This window comes from Meleagris gallopavo, chromosome 21 (genome assembly GCF_000146605.3).
Source record: "Meleagris gallopavo isolate NT-WF06-2002-E0010 breed Aviagen turkey brand Nicholas breeding stock chromosome 21, Turkey_5.1, whole genome shotgun sequence".
Lineage (NCBI taxonomy): Eukaryota > Metazoa > Chordata > Aves > Galliformes > Phasianidae > Meleagris > Meleagris gallopavo.
Window position 1 is genome coordinate 1461027 of NC_015031.2, and position 24694 is coordinate 1485720.

At 49.1% G+C, this 24694-nt stretch overlaps 1 protein-coding gene across 4 annotated transcripts; it reads right to left on the reverse strand.

Moving 5' to 3' along the window:
* Positions 1 to 222: 222 nt before the first annotated feature.
* On the reverse strand, positions 223 to 24694 carry LOC100548057 (NADPH--cytochrome P450 reductase). 4 transcript variants are annotated; one of them, XM_010721767.2, is made up of 18 exons: positions 24555 to 24694; positions 22826 to 22936; positions 22416 to 22550; positions 15781 to 15970; positions 9229 to 9277; positions 8179 to 8307; positions 7449 to 7598; positions 6684 to 6808; positions 5725 to 5814; positions 5279 to 5377; positions 4510 to 4626; positions 4139 to 4257; positions 3165 to 3346; positions 2867 to 3016; positions 2395 to 2662; positions 1827 to 1972; positions 1450 to 1535; positions 223 to 1225 (listed from the first exon to the last, which is right to left on the reverse strand). In XM_010721767.2, the coding sequence occupies exons 4-18, from the start codon at positions 15954 to 15956 to the stop codon at positions 1081 to 1083; spliced, it is 2031 nt and encodes a 676-aa protein (XP_010720069.1). In that variant the 5' UTR covers positions 15957 to 15970; positions 22416 to 22550; positions 22826 to 22936; positions 24555 to 24694; the 3' UTR covers positions 223 to 1080. The 4 variants fall into 4 exon arrangements, with proteins under 4 accessions (XP_010720069.1, XP_010720066.1, XP_010720067.1 ...); XM_010721764.2 differs by lacking the exons at positions 22416 to 22550; positions 22826 to 22936; XM_010721765.3 differs by lacking the exons at positions 22416 to 22550; positions 22826 to 22936; positions 24555 to 24694 and adding an exon at positions 16563 to 16686.

Here is a 24694-nt window from a genome sequence, read left to right on the forward strand (position 1 = left end):
CAGAACAAACAGCAGCACACAGCCCATTGCAGTGTCCCTGAAGCCCTCTGCTACTACAGGAAACTCCTGAAACAAGCAGTGTTGTGTCACCTCACTCGGCAGTCCCTGTGTGCTCCCCCCATCTCCTTGGCAGGGGGAAGGTTGGAGGTGGCAGCTATTGCTTCTCCTACCTCCCTCTTTCCTCCAGCGGACCAGGGGGAAGATAGAAGGGCAAGCAGCAACTACAGAAACAGTGTTTTTATTCCAAGGGCAAGTATATTTAAATAATTTACAGTCATTGGACAGCCTGAAAGGTTGTTTTTTTTTTTTTCTTCCATGATTAAAATCACAAAGATATTGAAACAAAAACAGTAATTAAAAAAAAAAAAAGAAGAGCATACACAGCATGACAGAGGGGCTGGGAACAGGGGAGCTGCCGGCTGAAGGGCCCAAGGGAGCCAGCAGGACCCTGCAGCTGTGACCCCAGACTGGGCTGTGGGGAGGGGAGGAGCTGCCCCCTGCCCTGCTGAGTGCTGGAACACAGGAGGGTGCAGGGGAAGGGGGGGGTGCCTGCAGGTCCTGGCTGGGTGCAGGTTGTGCCGTTTCCTCAAGAGGCAACCTGTGGTCATTTAGTGACAGCACGGGGCATAGGAGCTAGCCCTAGAGAAGGTCAAACAGCAGGAGAGGGATGAGAGCAGATCACTGCCCCACGCTGTGCCCTCGCACCAAACCTGCCAGGTTCCTCCATCCCCGCTGCCATCCCCAGCCTGCAGGGCATAAGGGTGGTCTGTAGTTCCAGAACGAGGTGCCAGGAAATAAGGCAACACCCCGTGTTCAGAAAAGACCCCAGAGCTTCCCCAGGGCCATCCATCCCTCCTGCCCCACATCCCCAGGGCAAAGACTGGGGACAAAGCCTCAGCCACTCCCTATCCCTCCACCTGTCCCCTTCCACCACCCAGGGTGCACAGCCCATCCTGGGTGCAGAGGAGGGGTTGGGGTGACAATGGGGTAGCTGGAGGCTGGGGTGACACAGTCACCCACAGGAACAGCGGGTGGGAGGGCACCTCCTGCGTTCTCTCCCTGGCCCCACCATCCTCTCTCTTAGCTCCACACATCCAAAGAGTAACGGCCCTTAGTCATCAGTTTCTTTACATAGTCCACGGCCTGAGACTGATTCATGTTTCCATACTCAGCCACAATCTCATAGAAAGTGTTCTGCACGTCCCGGGCCATGTTGCGGGCATCCCTGGAAAGAAGAGGACCGTGAGCGAGGTGATAACACAGAACAAATAAAAGCTGGCTGTCCCTGAACACGTGGATGGGGGCAATTTGCCCTGCCCAGCCCATTTACCTGGCTGCTCACTGTCCCACTGAAAAAAAGAGTGAGCAAGCAGGTAAACGGGAGGCACACTCATTTTTCAAAATACAAGAACATTTATCCCTAAGTCCCTTCCTTGTCCCAGGACTTACCCACACACATAGATATGAGCATTTCCATCATTCACCAGCTTCCAGATGTGTTCCTTGTTCTTCTTTATTAGGTGTTGGACATAAACCTGGCAAGAAACAATGGGCTGTGTCACAGGCCAGGGGGGGAAGCCAAGCCCATGCCCATAACCCCCTTCATCCCACGCAGCACAACACAGCAGCAGACGAGCTGGGTGCTCCTTTGACTGCCATGGGCCTCCTCAAACAGCAGGGCTGGCTGTCCCCAGTCCTCAAAGCTTTATTTACAACCCCCATCACAGCTTGATCCTTATGTTTCCCTTCCAACCCAGGATACTCCGTGACTTTAGGGGAGTGATGCTGGGCAATGGGAGCAACTGGGTGAGGGACAAGAGAGGTACCTTCTCAGCCTGATCCCTGGAGAAGGCGACGTTGAGCTGGGTGAGGACGCCCTCCTGCTTGAAACGGGCCAGCTCCTGGCGGTACAGGTAGTCCTCCTGCTCACGGCGACAGCCGTAGTACAGCACCGTCTCACCCACCTCTTTGCCTGCGGTCACAAAGCACCCATCAGCCCCTTGCAGCCCCCTGGCCCTCCCGCTCCCTCCACTTTCCCCTGTCCTGCTCACCCAGCCCAGGGCTGGCAGAGCTGTTGCTTCTGTTTATGAGAAGCTCAAGGCTGATCCCAAGATAGCTACGTGCTTTAGAAATGAGTCAAAGTGACCTGCCTGTGCTTTTCTGCAGAGGTGGCAGAAATCAGAGAAATAGCTTCGATCTACCTGCCTTCCAAGTGCCCCCTGTGGCCGGCAAACAAGGACAAAGTCTCCTTGTGCTGGGACAAAATACGCTGTCCTTCATCTGCAGTCATCTCCCCAACCCATTTGAGGGTACAGCACAAGCTGTACCCAATGGAGGCGCCGACCAGCCCAGCAGGGCACCCCTCAGTGCCCAGGGGAGTTTTTGGGTTCTCACCTTGCTCCTTCAGCCAGGCCCGCTCCTGTATGAAGCCAATGAAGGGGGCTATGCCTGTGCCTGGTCCAATCATGATGACAGGTGTGCTGGGTTTGAAGGGCAGGCGGAACTGCGACTTCCGGACATACATGGGCACCAGGGAGTTCCTCCCATTCTCGTTGGGCACCTTGTTCTTCAGCCAGTTGGTGGCCACCCCTTTGTTCAGCCGTCCTGTCTTGGTCTCGTACTCCACCGTCACAGCGCAGATGTGGATGGAGTTGGGGTGAACCTGCAGGAAGGGGACGTCAGTGCAAGGCAGAGGGAGCCCCAGCTTTCCTGGCTGGCTGCAACGTAGCACAGAAAAAAATTTCTCTCTCCAGAAGTTGGGATAACCCAGAGCAAATTCCCAAAGTCCTGTCAATGTCAGAGCAAGGGGACTATGGCACCGTGGAGCTAAATGGCTGTGTTAGCATCCCTCGTGCTGCGCGCTCACCTTGGAGGAGGAGGCAATGGAGTAGTAGCGGGCCTGCAGACGGGGCAGGAGCTCACACAAGTGGTCGATGGGGGGATGCAGCGAGGGCATGTCCTGCAGGATGGCCAGGATGTTCCTCCGGGCCTCCACCACCCAGCTGAGGTAGAGAGCCTGTGGACAAGGAAGGCACACCCATGACTTCTCTACGAAACCACAAACACACCCCACAGCTCTCTGACCACGGCACAACGCCTCCCCTGAGGGCATCCCCCAGACCCAGCTCAACCCGCAGCTTTGCTGGGAAGGCTGCAGCTCACACCTTCCCCTCAGCGGTGGATGATGCCATCTTTCGGAGCTGCTCCTGCTCCCCAGTGTCCGTGGCATACTGGGCCAGCTCATAGAGCACGTTGGTGCGGGGCGGGTTGGTGATGTCCAGGTAGTACGTCAGGGCTGTACGGTAGGAGGTGGGGCAGGGGAATGGGTGTTTCTTGTTGGATTCCTCTGGAGGAGAAGAGAGGAAAGAAAGAAGGATGTCAGCAAGCGCTTGCTGTCACGTTAGATTTCAGCCATGGGCATTTGGGAAAGCGAAGCACCATCAGTCAAGGCTGGAGACATTCAGTTTAGCAAATTAAGAGCAAGTAAGGGGCAGGAATGATTGTGCGAGGCCAGGCAGCCCAGGACACCACACAGGAGTCTGCAGCCTCTAGCAGAACATTACAGTCATTAACTCTTTGGAAATGAGAAGCCAGCTCTTGGACTTCTGGGCCAGCAGCTCTGATGCCTCAGGTCAGGCGTTGCTGTCTCAGGAGTAACACAAGCAGCAGCTGCAGCCTCCCTCCTGCCACAGGACAGCTCTGCTGGGAACACTGCCCAAGAAAAGCTCTTTGTATCAGCACTGAAAAGTGCTCTCTTCTGGCATCTCAGCCCCCAAGTCTGCGCATCCTCCAGGGACTGAAAAACAGTGTTTCAGACTCAAAAGCTCCTATTGAGCTCTGGGGCTGCTGCAGCAGAGGGATGCTCTGGTGGGCTGGTGCTCTGTAATTAGGAGAACGCTGTTACATAATTTGTTATTGAATGGGCACACCAAACATTTCACAACTGATCCACTTCAGCTGGCTTGTAGCAAACAGGCTCTATGCCACTACTGCAAAAAGCATTTAGAGTGGCCAAGGGATGTCTCTGCCTGGAGGTGTCCTACAGGACCTAAGGGTGATCTGACTCTTGCTGTAGTGGGAAGGACAGAGGCTACGGCAGAAGAAGAGCTGCTGATGTGCATGGGTGATCCATACTCACCATCCAAATTGTTTAGTGACATGACTGTATCCAGATCTGTGCCCAGAATCTCACCAAACTGATTCACCAGAGATGCGTCATTGGCCGGATAAACAGCCACGTGGTCCCCAGACTCATACCTGGTACAAGAACAGGAGAAGAGATGAAATACAGGCACTACTTCTTGTCCATGTCATGCCTGAGCTGCTCAGCCAGAGGACAAGCAGGCTGCTGGTTAGTAAGACAACACCGAGACCTGAGCTGCTACACAGCACCTGCAGGCTCAGGGACCCCAAAGAGACACCAGTCATGGTAGTAAGGAACCATCAGATTATTTTTTTCCTTTTCTATATGGGAGCCCCAGAAATAACAGCAGTTTTCCCAGAGCCTACCTGATTTTGGAATTGGAGATATCCAGCTCCAGGTGCATAAGGTGTCGTTCCCCACCCTCATTCAGCTTACGGTTCTCTGTAACCACAGCCAGGAAGGGGTTCTTGGCATCAAATGGCCTGGAAGGAAAGGAGGCCCCTCTGGGTTACTTTCCTGCAGGCTCACAGTACCGCTTTCATCTAGGTATGTTCTTTCTGTCTCCAGAGCAGGGTCCCACTATTAGAGCATAGGGCCATCCTGGCTCACGTTTCAAAACACAGCACAAAACTTATGCTGCTGCTGCCCACAATTGACAGAGAAAACAATCATTTTCCTTCTCAGTACAGCCCAGCAGCCAACAGCTCCTACCCAATTAAGAACAAGTGATGCAACAGCAGATTAGAGGGAGTGTCACCTCTCAAAATGGTATTTCAGGTTGTAATTCATTTACACAATTAATCTCCCCGCAGCAATACCGCAAGCAACCATCACACATTAACCACTCCAGGGGAGGAAAGGTTCTGACTGACCTCAGGACAAATGCTGCACACTTACCAGCCAAACAGCGTAGGTGAACACAGCCAACCTCTCAAACATTAATGACTCATTAAGTGTGGAACCCCTGAGAGTTCCAGGGGACACCTGAACCAGTTTCTCTTGGGCAGATGTCTGCCACGTGGCTGTGTTGCCAAGATGACACTGCCTGCATGGCTTGTGCAGTTAGAAACATCAAGAATGCCATCAGCCAAAGCCTGACCCAAGGACACCCTGCCAGGGCATTCTGGCACTTACGGCTTCTGGTTCTCGTAGCTCTTGAGACGGCCCATCTCCCCAGTGTACACCTTGTTCATGTTCACATCTGTGTGCACCACCAGCTCATACTGGCGGATGCTGGAAGAGGAAATGGAACAGAAGAGAGGAAAAGAAGTCAAATTGGAAATAACGAAGGTACAATTGGAACCACCATCTGCTTTACTGGGTTTGCTGCAGTTTAGACAAATGACACTTCTGCCCTTCACCCCTCTCAACACAGCAGGAAGCAGGAAGCAGTAATGCTCAGTGCCCAAACCAAGAATTATCAACTCTGCTGGGAGCACTGCAAATCTGTGTGTGCACTCAAACTTGAAAGAGGCAACAGCTTGCAGGACAGGGGACAGCAGCTCAGGCCTGATGGCACAGCTGCCGCTCAGACGTGGCCAATCTTTCTGGCACCCAGAAGAAAATGCTCCCATACTCACCTGGATTCCTCTCCTGTAGCCTCCACCCCAAAGTGCTCACACACTGCTGGCCAGAACTGCTCTCTCCAAGTGATGAAGTCTTCTTCCAGGCTACAGGAGGAGAAAGGGAGTTTCAATAATCCTGCTCAAGAGGAAGCAGAGGGATGTTCCCAGAAGGGCCAACTGAGATCCCTACGGACTTCCTCCTTCACCATGGGAAAAGGCATCTGCCCATGGATCCAGTAAGTTTTGTTACCTCTTCATGCTCACACATCACCAGAAGAGCATCTTCAGAGCACTGAGTATGAAGAAGGGAATTCCTGTTACACCTCCCTTCACAGCCACAGAAGGCTGTAACTCAAGCTTGGTGTCTTTGCACATCTCACCATCCCCTGCCCATTCCTGGCATTAGGTCACCTTCCAGATTCCAATTTTGAAAAGTTTATTTTCCTAAATTCAGAGCCTCACATACAGGGCAGATCCCTCTGATTAGATCTTGCCATCCTTGGAGGCAAAACCACAGGTTAATATAATTCCTGAAGTTAAGCTGCTGCCAAGATGTTGTTCAGGTAAGTACAAACAATTGTTCTTGGACTGTGAGTTGGAAAACTGCTGCATTCTACCATAAAATAAACAGCTCACAAGGAGATGGAGCTTATCTCATCTGCAGGGATGAGAGGGCTTCTCCATCCAGACAAGGATATCAGAGCTGCAGAAGTGCAAAGACAGAAGAGGCTGTGAAACCTCATGAAATACACAGTTATGGTCATTTAAAGCTGATGTCGGATTTCAGCAAGGTATATGGAGTACACATGACTGATTTATGTGAGAGAGAGCAGATGCACTCAGGGACATGGCAACCACCGTAAATAGCCATAAGGAGTTTACCTCTGTCTTAGCAGTAGAGCCAACACCTTGCCAGGGACCCTTCCATGTTGCTACAGCCAGCTCAGAGCAACCCTTCAAGTCGAGCTACTCACTTGCCATCATCATCTCCCAGTCCAAGCTCAAAGATGCGCTGGGCTCCAAGCTCCTCCAATCTCTTGTCCACATATTTTCCCATGGCATTGAAGTGCTCGTAAGTCTTGTTCCCCAGCCCAAAGACCTGGAAGAGAACACTGATAATCATGGAGAAGCAGGGACTGGACTTCCTCCATCAGAGAGCATCCTCTGTCCTTCCCCTTCCACAAAATGCCCAGCAAGTGCTTACAAACTGCTTCTTACAGAGCAGCTTAACATCTCCAGCAGTGCATTTTCCTTTTGTTTGCAATGGTGATGCTGCCTAAAGAATTTGGCTGGCGTTTAGGTGAGGTGGCTGTATCTCAGCCAATTATTCAGCTCAGCACAGAAAAAGAGCCACACACACTCCTCCAAGTGATTTAATTTGTGAAAGAGCATCTAGCCAAGGGCCGTTCAATTAGCTCCTGAACAACAGCAGCAGCCTGTAACTCATTTACAGACCTTATATTCAATGTCTGCTGGGCTGTTTGGGCAAGACATCATCAGCAAACCCTTGTGATTTAGGTAGTGGAGAGAACTCACTGACAGCTACATTTAAAACACTTAGATACATGTTTGCAAATATCTGTGCAGCTTGGAGAGGAAGACAATAAGGACTATATTCAGAACAGGCATAGAAGGCATAGGCATCATGTTGTGTTTTTACCCAAGCCATGTGCAAGCACAGTGGAAGGTTTTTAACTTTCCTGTCCAAATACAGCATAAACTGGAGTTAAACCACTTACTGCAAAGCGGAGACCTGACAGGTCAGCATCAGCCTCCTGCAGCCAGTCGTAGAAGTCTTGGGCATTGTCTGTAGGATCACCCTCACCATACGTGGCCATACAGAACACAGCCAAGGACTTGTCAATCTCAGAGAGGCGACTCAGGTCCGACTACAACCAAAGCAAAGAATAAATCCTCAGTGATCATGCAATGTGATTATTGAGCAAGCCTACACCTACACTGCAGCTACACCCCTGCTGCACAGAACAGCACCACATCATGTCAAACAACTGCTTACAAAAGGGGTTGAGGAAAGGCCAAACCCATCTGAAATGGTAAGGAAAATAAAGCTAGCTATACCACTGGATTGCAAGTCAGTACTTCTGCTCCACCAGAAAAGTGATGGGATTTTCCATCCAGGCTTAAGGGACCAGGATTAATGTTCCTACTGAAGAATAATACAATGTCAATCCCTCTGTACAAGACTGCAGCAGTATGGTACCAATGCTAACTGCAGAAGGAACATAGAGAAAGTTTCATGCTGCCAGCAGATGACTTGTAAGTCCCAAGCACTCCAGGCTACATTCCTTTTTCAGCCAAGTTGCAGAGTTTACCCCAAACCTATAGACTGACAAGGACCCACCTCTGCAACTCTGAACATGAGCTAATTTCATTTCCCTCTCTAAGTGAGACTACTTAGAGCAACAGTCCCTTGGCCATACCCCGAGGCTGTGTTCATGGCTAAATTACCAAGTCATACTCCTCTGGATCTGCTGCCATGCCACGGAGACCATAGCGGTGAGCGTCTTTGGAGAGGCGATTGGCAAATTCCTCTGCTGTACCCGTTTGGGAACCATAGAAAACCACTATGTTTCGCCCCTTGGAGAGAAGAAAAACAAACTGTTAAATGGCAATTACTCATTTGGCAAACATACAGAGCAAGCACATCTTATCAAAATGGAAAAGCCTGGGATCGGGAGTCCTGGACTGAAGCTTAAAGGCAACTAGGAGCCTGCATTTGTACAGGACTTCACACCAGGTTAAGCTGTTGATAGGAATATGATCCATGTCAGTCTCAGGGAGACGACTCAGGTCAATCTAAAATTACAGCAAAGAATAAACATTCAAGGTTTATTCTCAGCCTCAAAGCTACAAAGTGACTCCAGAAGGCAGGAAACTCCCTGGACAAGAAAGACTTGCCAAAGCTTTGGGAAAGCGTCCGAGTACGGGAGCTCCTGCTCCACGGCAAGCCAGTTACTTTGAAGGAAAATGGAAAATATATCCAGCCCTTACATTTTCCCCTGCTTCCTCCTGCACCCAGTCCAGCAGAGTCCAATCTGCCAAATCTGTGTACAATTCCCATTACAGAGTGAGCCTGGTTTGGGAATCAACCACAAAGATGAACAACTGCCAGCCAATGATTTCAAAGTCTCTGCCCTTTCCAACCTGACTTTGATCCCCTATTACACTTCTTTTTTCTTGTATCAAATTGTCAATTTAGTTTTTTCTCTCTAAGAACAACGTTCAGGCAGAGACTGCTGAGAGCTACTCCTGCCCCCCACACAGACTGCCTTTGGACACTGCAGCAGAATGCCTCTGGATCCAAGTCAGTCCCACTGCTGACAGCTAACAGTCTCCAGAGGATAAAGGGAGTGACCTGAGCTCTGTCACCTTCCCAGCACCTAGAGCAGGTCACCTTCCCAGCACCCAGAGCAGGTCACCTTCCCAGCACCCAGAGCAGGTCACCTTCCCAGCACCCAGAGCAGGTCACCTTCCCAGCACCCAGAGCAGGCAGCTTACCGTCTTCTTCATCTTCTCAATGAAGCTGCTATCTCTTGCTGGGGATGATCTGAAAGACAAAAGAAACCTCTTTTCAGATGAGTACGTTCATTCTTTAAGGTCAGAGATAAACAAGTGGAGGAAAAGGCAGCCCCTGGGCTGTGTCAGATCTCAGCAGGGCTACCAAAGTGGTGAGATTCCCCATCAGCCACTGATATTTAGCCTGTCCCAGAGACATCCAGCGCTCAGCTGCAGGGTGACTTCTCCAAGGACAGACACAGAGCAGGGGAAAAGCCAGCTGCCGGCCTTACATCCTTCAGGAAGGCATGCTGCAGGCAAAGCCCAGGAACTCAGCCCTGGGCAGCAGGAAACTTTCACTCTGAAAACTGAAAAACTGCTGGTTATGAGGACCTCGCAGAACTAGCACGCTTTCAGATAGATCTCAGAAGCCAAGCCACGGTGTGAGATGGGGAGAACACCCTGCCTCTGCTCCTCTGTGGTGGGCAGGCTTTGGTTCTGAGCCATGCCCCTGGGGAGGATTCCCCAAGTGTGAAGTAAGACAAGGCTAAAAACCAGTTGTTCTAACCTCAAAACAGACCCTGCAGAGCAGAGGGGCGCACAGAGGCTCAGTGGTGGATCAGTCCCTGGCAACACAAATGCTGCCCTTTGAGGTCCCACAGGGTTAATTTCCACACTGGGGTTTTTGTCTCCAGCACAGAGGCATTTGCTTTGTTGCAAGTAAGTGGCTTTCTCATGCTTGAAAGTGGGAAAAACCATGGCACTCAGAAACATGCAGGCAGAGATGCACAGCACTATGGATACCCCATTATTTAGGAAGCCAAGAGAGCTTAACTATCCTAAATGCACCCGTGGGCTTTTAGTGTCACACCGTGAAAGCAATGTAACCCTGCTGACAAGCGGGCCCTCTAAGAACCCCACAAGCAGACATAGCTCCAGCTATGGTCAGATTAGGCACTGGGGTCTCTTCAAGGCAGGCAAACAAGTGCCAGGAGCTCACTTGCTGTCTTCTCTGCTGAAGCTTTGGTAGCAGGGAAGAGAGGAACGTGGGACCCGTTCCCATTCCTCTTTCACAATGGAAGAATGCAAGGCTGGGTCTCCTGTGGGAAGAGAGAAGCCTCCAGGCAAAAAACAAATGGTTTTGGCTCCGGCCCATGCAAGAATGTGCAGAGCTCACTAACAGTTTCCTAAACCCTGCAGCCCAGAGGGAGGGATCTGTGCGGACGTGCGGAGACATTTGCAGAGTGCACACACACAGCAGCAGGGTGGGGGCATCCAATCCAAGAACCCCTTTCCACCCAAACTTCATACGGAGCTCCACAACCAGGCCTGGTAGCTTTGAGCAGTTATATTCCCAAGCACCATGTATGAAAGATGGAGCAAACCCTATCCAAAAAAGAGGCTGTGCTCACAGGACAGTGCTGCTTTGTGCCCCTATTTGCCCCCTCCATGACTAACAGCCTCTCTGTGTCTTCCTTTGTACCCTGCTGGGAACAGGGGCACTGCAAGCACCTTTCACAAAGCAATCCCAACCCTGCCTCTGCCAGAACCCAGGCTCTGCAGAGTTGCCCCCACGTGTCCCAAAGCCCACAGGACTCTCACTTCACTTTTGGCTCCCATGTGAATCTCTTTCGTTTACTGCCCTCTTGGAAATGAGATCCAATTAAAATAGCTGTTGGGTCAACTGCTAACCAGAATGCTTTTAAAGGAAGTAAAAATAAGTTTTAAATCCTTTCAGTAAGTTCCCTTGGAAAGGAGGAAAGGGCACACACGGAGCTAGTCCACTTTCAAAGGAGGCAACCTCACACTGAAAAGTCGTGGTGGAGAACAGACTGTGGCTCAGACATAGAAGAAATGAGTCTGGCTTCTGTTAAAAAAAAGAAAAACAAAAAACAAAGCCACAGAATTCCCTGTAACTGTTTCATCAGGATGGCTTGAAAATCCGAGCTGTAAAATGCAGAAATACTGAAGACAGAAATGACGCTGATTTTCATTGTTCAGCCAGGAAAAGTTAGGAGAGAAAGCACATTTTCAGCAGTGACCACCCCTACAGTTCAACGTAGCTCATGGTTGTGTTTATAATAGAAAAAGTGATGGGTGGAAGAAAGGAGATTAACTCCTTTGTTGAAGCAAGTGTACAGATTGCCCACCCTTACTGAGAGTCCAGAGCACAAACAAGTCCCAAGGCGCTCTCACTTTGATTTCAGGAGGAAAAAGGGAGGAGTAGAAGAAATCACAGGCAGCTCAAAGTTATCAAAGTCTGAAGAAAAGGTGAAACAGAAAGCTCCCACACCTGCCTCGCCTACCGAAAACAAATGCACATCCAGAAGCAAGAATGCAGCTTGGTTGCTGCACAGAAACTGCTCTCACCCGAGCACCCACGCTGGGGACCTCCTTCACAGCAGCCTGCCTCCAAGCAGAGCCTCTCCCTGCGATTCACTCACCTGGACACAGCCGCCTCTTCTCCTGGCACCGAGTACACACATCCCATGGTCAGGGCAGGGAAAAGGCAAACAAAGAGTCCCAGGGCAGCTCTCTCTGTCTGCAAGGGGAGGTGTGGGGGAAGGATCTAACTTAGCTCTGGAGAAACATGCACACAGGCCTTTCCATTCTGCTCCTTCTGGGCATTGAAGCCAAGCGTCAGCCTTTTGTTAAATAGAAGAGAGCCGGCACAAAAGGTCCCAGTCAGGGTCATAGCAGAAGTGGTGCAGCGCGTTCAGCTCCTGGTCGTGAGGCTTTGGAAGTTACACAGCAAATCCACACAGTCTTGAGACACTGCAACATCTGGCAGCAGTGGCAGAAAGGAATTAGGAGTCAAGAATGAAACCTCCCAGGATTCTCCGCAGCACACGTCCCTCTCCCATCCGCGTGGAGCTGGATGCAAAGCCCTCCCCCAGCCTTGTTACCCTGGAAACTGTTTATATCACAGTTGTTTTTAGATATATTCTTTAAAAGAAAAAAAAAGTCAGTGCTGTAGCTGAATGAAACGATTCCAGACACTGTGTGAGTAAAGTCACGGGTAACTATGGCAGTGCCATTATGGAGGCAGCTCAAAGGAGTTCTCATCAGGATCCTATTAAATTAAATTAGAGATGGTCTCTCTCTAACACACACACAGGCAGCTGAGAGCTAATCAGGCTGAGAAGTTGGAGCAATTCCTGTGACAGGAAGCCCTACAAGCACCAGAGAATGACTCTCTATAGCTGCGGAATAGAGATAAGCCTATTTGTGCCCCAAACAACGTTGAAGGCGAGGAGGGGGAGGAGAAGGGTGGGCTGACACCAAACATAACTATCAGTGTCTCACCCTGTCTCCCCAGGGTAACAATCCCTGTGCAATTCCGGAGCAGGGACACAAGGGAGGGCAGAAATCTGTGATTGAGAAACACAGAGATGGCCTGAGTGGAGAAAAAGTAATGAGGGCACTCCTCAGGAATGTCACCAAGTACAGCTGCCCTCGCCATGGCTGCATGGAGATCGAGGGCTGCTCTCTCTAATGACATCTGCAGAGCAGGCGGCCAGGAACACTCCAGTGGTTTCAATTAAAACTGAAAACAGTCAAAATGTAAAAAAAAAAATCCTCAGATGGCAGCATCCCGGGCTGCCCTGTGGGTATTTCACTGCACAAGTAGATGAAGTCTTACATGCAGAAACATCTACATATGCTGAATCCCTTCTCTGGGGGCTTCAGGCAGGGGAAGAGCTCTGCTCCACCATAAGTAGAAGGGACCAGTGAATGCTGCAGCTTAACCCAGAGACACACCAACAGGGTGAGAGCAGGACTGCTCCCAGCACGTGTGGGCAGGCAGGGCCACAAAAAGCGATGCCAGATGAGATGCCATCCAGGAGAGAGTACTTTGATTGTGGACATCATCTTCAACAATCAGCAGCAATTCCAGCATCTTCCCTGGAGATACAGCTGTACTGACTTTGCTTGATAGAGGTACACTGCTCAGCAGCAACTCCAGGAAGGCACCGAGGTGTCAGAGCTGAGTTCAGGTTGGAAACTATGTTTGAACTCTCATAGTTTGGAAGGAAACCCAGCAGCAGCCTTCACAGCCACGTGAAATGCTTTTCAAACCCAGTCTTTCACAGTTGAAGCTGAAGTTAGGAGCTAAAGGAGCACAACAGAAAACACTACCAGGTACTGCCAGATAAAGCAGTTCAGGACAGCCTGGCAAGTCAAGGTACAGCTGCAAGGAAAGAGCTGAAGAAAAGCAACATCTCTTAAGGCCGAGGCTCTCCACTGCAGCTGCAAAGGGCTCTGTCTCCACGGCCAGCTTCCCCAATGCTTGCTATACAGCCAGCCCAGGGTAACAGTGGACAGCATGATCTTCTATACTGCTGATTTGCTTGTTCAACAGCAAGGAAACTCCACCCCAGGCTCTAGATGACAGAGGGAAGGAAATCCAAGGCTGAGCAAGGTTATTTTTCCCCACTTGTTTCCCTCACACTTCCAAGCATCCCATAAAATAACACTGCAACAGCAGCAGGAAGTCACTGTCTCCAACCAGAGGATAAATGTGCCACGAGCCACAGCCTGGGCTTATGGGTCCAAGCTCCCCTCAGCTTACCACAATGACCACAGCTTAGTTCTTATCACGACACAGCCATGCTTGTTACAATCTCCAGAGGATATCCACACACATAAACACAAGTAGCTCTCAGGCACAAGAGGGAACTATTTGACTGATTCAACAAAATCAGGTGTCCCAGGCCTGCATTCAGAGAGCTCTGCCTTGCAGCTAGAAAACTTATGATCTGGGCAGAGGGGAAACGAGACCAAACCTGTTCCTCTTCAACTAGAAACTGAATTTCAACACAAACACTGAAAGACAAGCCTTGAGAACTGGAAGCAGTACAACTCAATAAGGTAAATACAGAGGTATAGAAGAGATACAAGGCCCACAATCACTTGCTGTGTTTGCCTTAGCTTATATTTACACATAGGGTACTAGAAGCACGTACCCCACGCTGAAATGCCTTGGCCTATCACCAAATGTCCTCTTCTGACCAGCCTATGGAAAGTTCCTGCCTCTTTCCACACCTGACTGCAAGTGCTACTCTGTTGCTCCAAGTGAATACTTTCAAATGAAGGGCTAAGAAGAATTTCATACCAGCAGCACCCTTTAAGTGCCTCGTGGGGAAAACCACTTCCTGAAGGGCATCTCACCACTGCAACTATGTGCAAAAATCTTGAGCCTAGTGTGAACATCCAAGCATGGTGATCCACTTTGCCTCTCTAGCCAGCACGTGTACACACACAACCTGCAGTGTACCCAGCATTACAAACAAAAAGATTCACCTTAGTCAGGAGGTTACCTTCTGTGTAGGCCTACTACTGTAAAAGCACAGAGTTGGCTTTCTATCTACAGCAAATGCATCCACACAGAGAACAGATCCCAGGTAGGAAAGGTATTGCACAGCTCCAGCTCCTGAGGTCTCTGCTGCAGAGTTTCACACCTGTACTTACTGCTCTCACCCACACAAGGCCACTGCACCAGGAGGAAATAGCAGGAATAGGATCAAAAGCCCAGAAGAAAGCTGATGGGACAGACAAGGAACTAAACACCTCCATCAGTGCAGCTCGCTCCTGGCCCTAGAAGAAAGGGAGGAACAAGGACCCCTCTCGAAATCCAGTCTCCTGCTGCAGAGACCAGGTATCAAAACCAAACACATTTCACAAGAGCTGCCAAGCAGTTCATGTCCAGGAACTACCTTCCAGCTCCCAAGGCCCTGTTTCTTCACTTTATAACTATGAATAGATAAGATTTCCTAGATCGATTTTCTCTTTCTCCAGACTTATCTATGACTTATCTTAAAATGCAGAGAATAGCCAAAGCAATCCCTAAGCATGCTGAAGTGCAGCCAAGGGCTTTTAAAGTCTTTTCTTGCCTTGCTTGGCAAGACAAGTTATTGATACAGGCCACAGCACAGCATAAGAGAACTGCAGCCTGCCTCTTCCACAGGGATTTCTGCATGGTGAGGCAAACATATCTCAAAAGAAACACGAGGGGACAGAAAGGCACTTCAGGACCAAGGCTCTGCATCTGGAGACCTCAAAGAAACCCTTCAAGGGGGTTTCAAGGACCCACTGGCAGCACAAAATCCTCCCACCCTTCTGATGGGAGGAATCCCATGCCATCACCCGGGAAAAATCACCTATCTTCTGGCAAAAGTCAAAGCAATTTTTTGGATGGCAATGCAAGAGAACTACTAATAGGAGGTTCCTCCCTTCTGGCTTCTCCACCAATTCCTACAGTAGGTTGCAAGCCTTGGTGGCAGCTTTGTGAGGTCAGGGCACAATTAGAAATGCAGCAACTTGCACTGAGTGAAAGGCTTGTGATGGAAACCCCATCTAAACGTCTTCATACACAGAAATCAGTCTTCCTGCTCCCAGAAGTCTGTGACTGTAACCTGCAGGGAGGATCCAGCTGGTGCAAGTGCTCAAGGAAAACCAAACAGGGAAGGAAAAGCAAGAGTGCCTTTGTAGTCAGAAAATTATAAGGAAGACTGAAAGTCACCCTCACCCCACACTACCTGAGCTGGTACTTACACTGTTTGGATTTTGGGGAGATCAGGAATTTCCTCCTTTTTCTTGCGGAAGAAGAACCAATAAGTAAAAAGCCCAGCGATGAGTGAGATGAGAAACACATCAGTCATGCTGAAGAAAGAGTCTTGTGCAGTGCTTTCAGGAGGGGAGACTGCTGATTCCACGCCAGCACCACCCATGATGGTCAGAGATACTGGAAGGAAAGAAAAACAGATGAACGTCAGCAATCACACACAACCACAGAAAAACAGAAGAGCATTAAGGACCACTCAGAACATGATTTTGCATTATACACTTAATCCTAGGAACACATGGTAGCCCAACAACTCCCAGAAATTTCGAGACATTCCATCACACTCTGCAAGATCTCTTCCTTCTTTGGTATCTCATTACCCTGCCATGCTTATCCCTTCCCACTGCATCCGTGCTGATCTACTGGCAATAACTTCTGCTCATCCCCAGCTAGCAACACTGGAGCAGCCCCACGTTCCAACCAGGCTGGCTGCTAACAGCCCAGCAAGGCTCAGCAGGGATGCATGGCCAGCCTTTAGCAGACCTCTACCCATCACACAGCCCACAGGGTGCCTGCTGGTGGGGGAAGACACCACTCTTTCACACACTCCTCCAGATCTGTCTCTCCCTCCAAGGAGATGCAGTGCTCCTGATTTACTGCAGCACTCACACACTGCAAAGCAGGACTTCTGCAAGCATCCCCACACCATGTCATTACAGCAGCAAAATGGTGAGTACTTCTGATTTACCCCACACAGACCCATCCTTTGTACCTCTGTCTTCTTCGTCAGCTCCACTCCCTTCCCTCGTTTAACTTCTGTTTCCTTGAATTACGAGTTCACCAGTAGGAAACTGAGCAGAGTTTAAGTGATTTGGCCACGGCCATACTCAAGGTCTGTGGTAGAACAAGGACACGTACCTAGCCTTCAAGTCCCTGACTGCCCAATGGCCTCTGTCCATTTCGCAGGAGCCACCCATCGCTCCCTCCCTCCCAAACTCTGCCAAACTTTGAACTCCCCTGACCGCAATTCACATTGAAAGATTACCTGCCCAATGCACAAGGGCACACACTGTCCAGGCAAATAGATAATTAACTCAAAACCTGATTCATAAGGGCAAAGTGACTCTTCTTGCACTTAGGCACCACGCCAGCCCAGGAGACCATGGACATTTGAACCTGCACACAGAAGAGTGACTCAGAGCTGCGGAGTTGCCACTGGAGTGAGGACATGTTGAGGCCATGTGCTATGGCAAAGCTGGAAGAGAAACAGCAAGCTGTGCCTGGGATGAGAAGTTGACTTAAGTTTAAACTCTGCTCATGGTTTATACAAATCTAAGTCCAGGTTTTCACAACAGCTCATCCTTTTCTCCTAACAGCACTCATGTAACAGCTAGGGTTTGCTTCATTCTCCTGCCCACGTTGTTGCTTCTGAGCCTACTGAGGGAGCACGCAGCTCCAGAGATCATGGAGTTCAGCACAAGAAGTCACAGCCACCCAGCAGCCATCACAGGTGGGCTGCTGGGCATTTCTGCAGGTCAGCGAGCTTTCAGCTCCATAGGAAGCTTCATTTAGTGAAGAGCTGGGCAAGTGATGAGATTCTGTGAAGTGATTACTACAGAAGGCACTAAAACCACTGCAGAACCCACATTTGCTGCTGGGCTCTTAGAGATGACACTAAGCAGGGAGTAGGAAGAAAAACATTAGCAATGCAGTGCAGACAAGCAAAGTACTTGCTCCTCTCATCAGGTCACCCTGTCCTCCCTCCCTCGTAGAGAGGCTTTCCATCTCCAAACCTCAGAGCCAAGCAGGAGATGGGTGTTATTTCTGTGTAACTGTAGACTAAACTGTTAGGCAAAGCCTCCACAACCAGAGCTCTGCTGCCAACAACACACAGCTCCCAGCAGAGTCCTTCCTCTCGTCTCTGTTGCCCTCTGGGGTAAATCCCCCCTGATGGGGATTTACTGTGGGAGAGAAGGCATTGGTGTGAGGAAAAGCACTGCTAGTTTATTGCCTCTACTCCTGATGAAACTTCAGAGGAAGCTATTGGAAAAAACGAGGCTAATGGAGACCATGCTGAGCTGGCTTGGGGCAGGCAGCCCTTTCTTCCTAAGCACCGAATCCAGCACTTGCAGCAGCGAAGCCCTAGGAAATCTTTCTTGCAGCAAGCACAGCAGCTACGTAACTGCTTGCCAACCAGCTGCACATGGAGGAAAGTTTCTAGCCAGACACCTCCAGCAAGCACGGGGTGGGACGCATACAGGCTGCGTATGCCTGGCCCCCAGCAACCCCACCCTCCAGCTCAGATAGCACAGATATTCACCAGCTTCCCAGGGCTTTGCTTTCAACAGCAAGGAAGTGCAGTGCCTTGGAAGGAGGCATCCTCAGGAGTGAAGCTTCCAGGAATGCAGTGCAGACAGGAGGGGGAGGAAGCCAGACTATCTCCTGGCATTCACCGTGCTGCAGCTCTCCAGCACTTCAAAGGTGAACCCTACAGCTGCAGCAACAGCTGGACCACCCCCTGCTCACTCACCACCTGAGGGAAGAGCACCAGTTCTAGAAGCTCAGGGCACAGGAGCTGCAGTCTGGTCTGGTCTCATCTCACCATTTGCAAGTCCCCGTGTCAAAAAGGTTCTGTACTGAGCTCTGACCCTGGAAGGAAACAGCGCTGTCCTCTAGTGATGGAATCAAAGACATCAGAACTAGTGTTTCTTGTGCTCAGTTCCATTTGGTCCTGGATATTACCATTTATTCAAGTCAGCTACAGATTTTTCTTTTTTTCTCTCCCTTTCCCATCCCTATCTCTAGGAAACAGATGTAACAAAAGAAACACAAAGGATGTGGGATTAAACTTTACACTTTTTTTTTTTAAAAGCTTGTCATAACTCAGAAGTACTGATTTAACTCCCTTCACCTGACACAGGGAAACTATTTCTCAATTTATCTCAGACTCAACATAGCTGGCTAGGTTGCAATTACCTTCCAGAAGCTGACAGCAATTCACCAGCTAATACACATTCTTCTCAAACCTCCAGTGAAGGGAAAACCGACTCTCATTTGGGATTTAGCTGTCCTGGAAATCCCAGTCTCTGAGAAGATCTTACTAGAATCAAATCAGTTCCCTACAAGGGAGAACAAAATTTATGATGCAGAAGTAAAAGTTCCCCTTATATCAGCTTCAAGGGTAGCTATTTCATCCTCAGTGTTTACTGTACCTTCAGTCAATATAACAACCAAGATAAGGCAGACATCCAACTCCCCACCTCCCCCCTAGTTTTTTAGTATCAGTCATGCCTACATTTCTTGATCCTCATCTACGCACGCAGTATCTGGTGAAAAGCAATCAGTCTCAGCCACGATGTAAGGTATCTACATAGAAAAGTCACAACATTTTGAAAGACTGCAATCAAGCAGCACTATTTCTGCACAGCTTTTCAGCCTCTTAGTGCAGCTTCTAAACCTGGGACTGTGCACGATACAGCAGATCTCAATCATTCCTATCACTGGGGGCATCTCTGCACATCTCCATGCTGCCACAGTGATGCATTTCTTTTTCATGTTAAAGAATCTTATTTCTAATTCTAAGTGGTCAGCGACCCAAACAGATCCGTTATTCTCCCTCTATTGTGCACAGCTGATGGCAGTACCAGCTGATGCTTTAGATGCAGCCAAAAGCATGCTGCAGACCTCAGCTCCAACTGGCAGGCAGAACATCAAGTTCATATAGCAGGTGGCTAGAAGGTCTCCCTTTCCCTAGAATACATGGAAGTTTCTGAGAGTCACAGATTGCTTGTAGTACAATATAATGACCAATGACCCTTGGCTCTGAAGTTAAGTTCATGACTTGTGCAGGAAGTTGGCTCTTCACAAAACTAACCTTTTATCTATATGACGTTTGTGTTTTTTCAAGCATCCAAGATGATTTGCTTTCTTGGCCCACTACTGCAGCCTGCAAATTCAAGCTCTGAGCTCAACCCTCCTCTGACCTGCGCTGTCAGAAGCAGGGTATGACAAACTCACATCAGCCCCACCGGCCTGAGATGGGGAGGAGAAGCAGACTGTGACAAGGCACAGCCCCAGGCTGCTCTCCACCTCAGCTCCCACAGCCAACCCCCTGCCCAAGGCCAAGATTCCACCAGCCAGTTGATTACAGCCTGTAGCACCAACAAGCCCAAAAGTTCAGCTTGACACAGAGAAAGGCTCCTCCTGATCTGTACACTCGTGCAGTGATAAGCACAAGCCCATCTCCCACATCGCTGTGCCTATTGAGGCAGCCACCTGAACTTCTTCAAGAGTTTTTCAAACCAAACAGAGCAGCAGCAGTGCACTCTGGACACTTGGAGATAAAACAAACATGGGAGCTGCAGGCAGAAGCTCTATTTCATAATACGTGCACTCTAAATCTGCAATGACTGAATCAGAGGAGTCACCAAGCAACAAATGCATGCGGTGTCACTGGGCAATAAACACCTAAGGCTCACAATGATGCTCCTGGTGCCAGGCACCATCCAGAGGCAGACCAGACAGCTCAGCCTTCAGGGTCCAGCACATCTCAGATAGCTGCTGGCCAGGGGACCAAAGAACTGGTCTAAAGCCAAACCATGGCCTGCAGGAGCAAGCTGCATGCCTTGCAGCTGTACAGCCATGTGGCCAGCATGAACCAGAGCACTATGTCCTTCTCTGTTCACTGGAACATTCCCATCAAGCAAGGATGCTTTCCGGACTGCTTTTCTGTTTCCTATCACTGGAAATCTCCCCAAGTCAGCACCAAAACAAACTGCAACACACACTCAAAGATCTCCCAGTTCTTTCAGATCGTCCTTCTCCATGTCAGGCTCCCAGCAAAAGCCCTGTGCAGCTGTGCCAGGGAAGAGAACAAAGGAGTGTGCTGATGGAAACAGCCTGGCAGAGCACTTCTCTTGCTTCCTGCAGCCACATGACGGCCCTCGTGCCATTGACTCAGCACATACTTTGCACTATTAGAAAAAGCAGAAATAGAGCTGTCATGATTACTAGTGTTGGAAGGTCTGAATGGAGGGGGTTGTCAGTGTCATCACAAGATATAAGGAAGCCGTGAGCCTCTGCACACAGTTGGATGGAGAAGAAGGAAGGAACTTGCTTATAAGCAGGAATGAAGTCATGTGGTAGAAAAAGGGTTGTCTGCCTTCACCCACTAAAGATACAAGATAAGCAGGTTACTGAAGTGCCAGGAAGAAATCCCAGACTTAAGCCCACAAGAAAGGAGTGCCAGTAGCAACAGGAACAGAGCAGGTTTGTGGTGGAGATGGTATTGCTGCCCATGCACTGAGTCCCACTGCAGAGACAACTTCCCTGTGTGCTGATGCATAGCATGAGGCCAGGAGACCTTTGGGGCAAACTGCTTCCCTCACTGCAACAGTTTGGTCAGCCACGTGGGGCTGATTTGCACCGCTGCCTGAGAAACCAAGGCTCCCTATCCCTACCACTTCCATATCTCTTCCAAACCCCATCACGTCCTGCATCTTGCCATTCCCCACCATCAACTCAAGGGTGCAAGGCAGCAGCCCCAAGCTAAAGAGAGGACCTCGAGGAGTGTAAAAAATGTACACAATCTAAAGCTTTTTTTTTTTTTTTTTGGTGAGACAGAACAAATTACTCTTGCTGTGCAAGGTCGCATCCAACCAGGCCTTGACATACCAGCTCAGACATCAGAATTTCTATTTTCGGAATGGGACAGATGCAGAATGTGCATCAGTCAAACTGGAGCTTGAAACACTGCATATTTGGGCTTTCACTGTTACAGTGGGATTTTTCTGGCCAATAACTCTTATTCAAGGACAGCAGAGCAGCTGTAAAAGCAAGGAGAACAACAGGAGAAGGTTTACTGAGGCAGAAAGCAACTCTGCCCTAGGGGTATGCCAACACGTGGCTACGCAATGAGTCCAGGACACTGAACCAAAGGATTTAAGGCATTATCCAACACAAGAATGAAATCAAACTTGTCTTAACAACACAACCTAGTATTACTGAATTAGCACACTTCCCTTCACCAGGAAATAGCCTGTCTCTCAGCCTTTAAACACTAGGCATTTCACTGGCTCAAACACTCAAACACCCACTTTTGCACAGATTAACATGAGCCAGCAGAGAAAACAAGCATTCAGGATTGCAGGACAAACAGAACCTGAGAAGGGCGTGTAAACTGAACCCCTCTGCTAACTAGTGCTGCTCCCCAGCTTTCCTTCCTCCAGAGGGACAAATTCAGAGCATCATGCCACGCGTGCATACTATGAAAGGAGAACAAAGGTCTCAACACCGCCAACATTTAGAAGTTGGGGAAAGACCACAGGAGCTGCAGATTATCCTTTTGCCAATTGCCATAGGCTCTTCTCACTCAGAGCAGCTGCTCAGAGAGCTGTGCTGCAAAATCTCAGCAGTGAGCCTTTCACACACATATTTTGCATGGTTCAGGTCCTGACTGCTGAAGATATTTTTGTGCTCATGAGGTTGCTAATAAACACCATACTCCTTTCTGCAGCTGCTGTACCCAATGCTGCTAAAGCTGCAGTGAAAACTCCTCCTCAGACCTGGCCACTTGCTGACCCTGTGCCTGCATTCGATGAGGGTGTGTGACAAGCTGTGATTTTACCTGCAGGCACTTCCAGGGAGCAGAGCACCAAAGGGCTGGCAGCTGCAGACTGTCATCTCTTCCACCAAGAAGAGTTTAGATGGCAAAAGTCTCTAACACTTTTCTCATTCAGAAGTCTTCCTTTGAAGCTAGCAGCTGGAAGAGAGTCAGAGATCCAGCACAAGCTTAAGAACTGAACACCTCTGTTTAGAACAGAATGTTTTGGGGGGGGTTATTTATTTACTTAAGGAAAACCCTGTGGTATTTGTACAGAACCAGAACACTTTGTACTTATAAGGTAGCTTTCCCCAGAGGATGTGGAAGCATTTCAAATATTTTGCACCTGTGTTCTGCCTTGATGTAAGGGAAGGAGGTGTTACCACATGATCCTTGCATGTGGGCACGTTAGTGTCAGCCATGTGGAAACTCACTGTGAAAGCTGTCCCCCGGGCCCCAGAAGCAGACTGTACATCTGGCTGATCCATGAGGGTCCCCCAGTGAACCTCACTGACTCCGTGGGTGAGACACTCCAAGCTGAATACCTGAGAAATACAGGCATCTCCTGAGCTCTGTTCCCTGCAGTCACACAGCTGTGTGCAGGCAGGCAGTGCCAGCAGACCCCAGAACATCAGCTCTGTAACCCAAAGCTGACATCCTCGTGCCAAAAAGGGACATCAGACCACAGAATAGCAGACAGAACAGGCAGGGAGAAAGTAGGGTCACAGGCTGAATGGTTGAACTCAAGTTATAAAACTCACAACCTTCTAACTCCACACTCCCATTCTAGTATGGTCAACATAAACAGAAGATACTTGACACGCAGTTTTTCTTTCCCTTTGTAAGATTAGCTGCTCCTCTTACCTCAAGTATGTAAGCACACAGCCCTGTTACACAACCACAGCTTGCACAATCCTTGCAGGCATTTTATCAGCTTGCTCCTCCAAAGCTTCAAGTTAGAATCAAGAGATGCTAGCAATGACCTGCGAAAGCAAGTCAGTAGATACATTCCACAAATAACTGCACAGCAACATCCAGTGTACTTGCCAGTGCCACAAAGATTGATCTAAAAACACCCTAAGCAGGTAACTAAGCTTCCACAGAAGACTTGCACGTGTATTGACAGAGCCAGATTTTCCAAGGAGAAAAATCCAACCCGAGCTTGAACTCCGAACCTACTCAACTCCTAGTTTAGGAAGAATGGAAAGTAAAATTAATCAGTAATTCTACTTTATTCTTTGCAAAGCTATAACTGTAACTATATTTGGAGCTGTGAGTTATGCTTTAGTAGTTTGTGGTAGCAGTGGTAGTGAGAAGACGGTTGGACTAAATGATCTTATAGGTCTTTTCCAACCTTGTGATTTTATGATAACCAGAGGCACAGAAGTGGCCACTAGCTAGCAGGAATGCTACAATAGTCTGCCACCGTAGATCACATTCAGCTACCCTTTGGACCTGTGGCCTTAGAAAAGCCAGAGATAGGAGCACTCCTCTTCCGCTCTTTGTGGACTCTGTAAATGACAAGTAGCACATAATTGACTTGAACTGCAGAAAGAGATAACAAACAGCTTGTAATTGGAGAGAAGCAGCAAGAGATTATGAGCAGCCTGTAATTATTTGTCCTGTTATATGAAATTTCAAACTCCACAAAAAACAATCTTGGCAGGTGTGCACCAGCCTCTATGGTGCTCATGACTCACTCAACAATAGCATGTATACAGTACACTTGGGTCAAATGATCACACTGAGAAAGCAATTTATGTAAGTTCTAAGAATTGCATTTTTAAAGGTAGGAAAGCTCATGTCAGGCAACAGAACAAAGTTCAGTGTCAGCAGAGGTAACTGCCAAATTGTTTTCTTTTATGTGAGAGAAAAGAGATGGGGAGGAGATGATCAGAGCACAGATCTGAGCAGGGAAGTCTCTTGCCCAGTCCTTCAGGACGGAGCAAACATTATCTCTGCTGTGTCTCAACATGAAAGTAAAGATCAAAGGGGATTTCAGTTCATGTGTGGCTCCATGTGTTGCTTTTATTGCAGATTAACTGCGTAAAGAAACCATCACTCTCCAGCTCCCAGCCTGCCAGCTCCTGCTGTCAGCCATCTGCTCCAAACCCAATGCATCCACAGATACTCCACCTGTGACACTCAAAAGAAACAGGTTACCTTGCACCTGCTGTTCTGCAAGCAAACACCGATGGGACCCACAAGCTCCAACACGAAGGGCAGCAAGCAGCAGGGAACACTTCCCTCAAGACAAGATGAGGAGTGTTGGTCAGACAGCCCCGTCGAGCTTCTCCAGCTGC

Coding starts and splice junctions, on each gene's coding strand:
- LOC100548057 (XM_010721764.2), bottom strand. CDS start 15,956: ATGGGTGGTGCTGGCGTGGAATCAGCAGTCTCCCCTCCTGAAAGCACT. Junction 9,278..15,780: donor CTCCCCAAAATCCAAACAGT/GTAAGTACCAGC, acceptor TTTGTCTTTCAG/ATCATCCCCAGCAAGAGATA. Junction 6,809..7,448: donor TGTCAGGTCTCCGCTTTGCA/GTAAGTGGTTTA, acceptor GTTCTCTTCCAG/GTCTTTGGGCTGGGGAACAA.